This window comes from Argentina silus (genome assembly GCF_951799395.1).
Source record: "Argentina silus genome assembly, contig: scaffold_167, whole genome shotgun sequence".
NCBI classification, from domain to species: domain Eukaryota; kingdom Metazoa; phylum Chordata; class Actinopteri; order Argentiniformes; family Argentinidae; genus Argentina; species Argentina silus.
The window spans coordinates 2,055-5,000 of NW_028153151.1; the positions used below are offsets into that span (position 1 = coordinate 2,055).

Genomic DNA, 2,946 nt, shown 5'->3' on the forward strand with positions numbered 1-2,946 from the left:
TTCTACGAGAGGAAGAGGAAGCCAGGATCGCTGCACTGAAGGAGGAAGAGGAGCAGAAGAGTCAGATAATAAATGAGAAGATTGAGGGGTTAGGGTTAGGGTTAGGGTTAGGGTTAGGGTTAGGGTTAGGGTTAGGGCGGACAGATATCACCACTGTCAGACACAACCAGAGGCATAGAGGAGGAGCTGGAAGCTCAAGCTGTCTCATTCCTGCAGGTAAGGACGGCTTCTTCTCAGATGGAAATTGTAGATTAATTCGAAAGCTCACTGATAACATGACTAGCATTGATGACTATTCTCCTCTGTTCCCCTCCAGAACTTCAACACCTGGTCAACCACCTGGTCAACCACCTGGTCAACCACCTGGTCAAACACCTGGTCAAACACCTGGTCAAACACCTGGTCAAACACCTGGTCAAACACCTGGTCAAACACCTGGTCAACTGTCACGCCTGAGGTTGCTGTCTGGTGACTCTGGCGCCCTCCTCTGGCGGTACAGGGCCAGTGCCCTCCTAATCTACCAGTATTCGTTTCACCTGTGTGTTCTGTCTAACCCTAACCCAACCACCTGTGTGTTCTGTCTAACCCTAACCCAACCACCTGTGTGTTCTGTCTAACCCTAACCCAACCACCTGTGTGTTCTGTCTAACCCTAACCCAACCACCTGGTCAAACTGACTTTCAGACTCTGGGAGAAAATGCAGGGGATCGTCTAGCATGGTGAATACTGACAAGAATTGGATTAAGAATAAGAATCAAATAAATTATTTAAATATTTTTTTAAGTTATATAGGATATAAGTGTAAGTTAAGTAAGTTATATAAGTGTGTACTGAAAATAGTACAGCATATAATGTGTAGAATACATCGGTCTTTGTTTTGAGGCTCCTGGACCCCAACACTGCTCATCCTTGTGTCTCTGTGTCTGATGATCTGACCAGTGTGAGATGTCTAGACACAAGGGAACAGGTCCCTGACACCCTGAGAGGTTCATGTGGGGGTCTGCGTGTTCTGGGTTCTGAAGGGTTCTGGGAGGGGGAGGTGGGGGACCAACATTGCTGGTTCATAGGTGTGGTTAAACAGTCAGCTGACAAATGGAGGAATGTAGAGCAGTTATCACAAATGGATGGACACTGGGCTATAGTACTGATAAACAGGAAGTATAGAGATGGTACAGGTAAGACCCTCACTCTGAAGAGGAAACCCAAGAGGAGGGTGTAGCTGGACTACGACAAGGAGGAGGTGTCCTTCTACGACAAGGAGGAGGTGTCCTTCTACCACCCTGAAGACATGACACTCATAAAGACACCTTCACTGAGAGGATGTTCCCCTACTTCTGTATTGGACAGGCTGGTGATGTCCACCACCCACATGTACAGATCTGCCAATCAGAGGTGTCTCTGACTGTGAGGAGTGTTTATGGAACATGAGTCAGATGTTCCTAAACTTTCTTGATGGATTGATTTCTATCCATGATTAAGGAAACATTCCGTTTGCAATATATTTGCTTACAAGACTCAACTGCTGATGATAATCCGTATTAAACAGGCAGAATGTGATTCCTGTAAGACTAGTGCTCTGCTTTGGGAAGATCTCCCCATATTGTAGGTGAATTAATCTAAATTGAATAAGAAGCTCTTTTGCTGATCCCAGATCTGCTGTCTGTCAGTTTTTAGTGATGACTGAAATACTCCATCCTACCTTATGGTGGGATGTTGCTATATGTAAACTCAGTTGACCATGAACACAGGCAACCAGGTCAATGTGACGTTAAGGTTATTTTACAGGGGGCGCTTAGTGGCGTAGCACACTAATGTGCTTACCACGTAATCACAAGGTTCCTGGTTCGATTCCGTCCCTCGACATATCCTGCATGTCATCCCTCCTCTCTCTCCCATCCTTGCTGTCAATCTCTACTGTCTCTATCCCAATAAAGCAGAAATGCCCTAAAAAACATATTTAAAAGGTTATTTTACAGATAAGCAGGCTGCCTGTTGTTTTGTGTTTGTGACCTACTGATCTGAGAGACAGAGGATGGGAGGATCACACACACGTACACGCACACGCACACACACACACACACACACACACACACACATTCAACCTCTCTAACCTGATTTCCTGTAAACTCCACCCCTGAATCAACTGTTGACTTTACAGGTGGACTACAGAGACCAGAATGCACTGGGGGTACCTGCGATAGACTGGTGCATCAGGTCTGTGTCCTCAGGGGGGAGGAGCTCAACTGTTGGCTCCTCTGCTCTCTCATTGGTCATCGTCCTGCGGATGCTCTGGTACCTGTGGGGGCAATGACGCAACAGTCAATAAACCTGTTTGCCAGGAGGTCGTGTATGATAGGGTTAGAATAATAAGAATGATAATAATAAAGCCCAGTCCCCCCCCCCCCCCCCAGGACCGGTGTTTATTAGTCCTGGTGATGGGGACAAGGAGGTTGGCATCAGCTGACTGGAGACTGTGGGTAGGAAGGTGTGGAGGAGGTCAGAGATGTAGGAGGGTGCCATGGAGGATAGAGGATAGAGGACAGAGGACAGAGGACAGAGGATGGAGGATAGAGGATAGAGGACGGAGGATAGAGGATAGAGGATAGAGGATAGGAGGGTAGGAGGATAGAGGATAGGAGGACAGAGGATAGAGGATAGGAGGGTAGAGGATAGAGGATAGGAGGGTAGGAGGATAGAGGATAGAGGATAGGAGGGTAGGAGGATAGAGGATAGAGGATAGAGGATAGGAGGACAGAGGATAGAGGATAGAGGACAGGAGGGTAGAGGATAGAGTATAGGAGGATAGGATAGAGGATAAAGGATAGGATAGAGGATAGGAGGATAGAGGATAGGAGATTAGAGGATAGGAGATTGGAGGATAGGAGGATAGAGGATAGGAGGATAGAGAGATAGAGGACAGAGGATAGAGGAAAGGAGATAGAGGAT

The 2,946-nt window shown here is 47.0% G+C and overlaps 1 protein-coding gene across 1 annotated transcript in view; it reads right to left on the reverse strand.

The window, feature by feature from the left end:
- Positions 1 to 2,010: 2,010 nt before the first annotated feature.
- Positions 2,011 to 2,946, reverse strand: part of LOC310824412 (E3 ubiquitin-protein ligase HECW2-like) — a gene marked incomplete at both ends in the record, with an annotated part of 13,661 nt that continues 12,725 nt past the window's right edge. Inside the window, 2 exons of the mRNA XM_083697665.1 lie at positions 2,011 to 2,018; positions 2,193 to 2,296. Of these exons, the coding sequence (XP_083553791.1) occupies positions 2,011 to 2,018; positions 2,193 to 2,296 (112 nt within the window). The remainder of the gene's footprint in view (positions 2,019 to 2,192; positions 2,297 to 2,946) is intronic.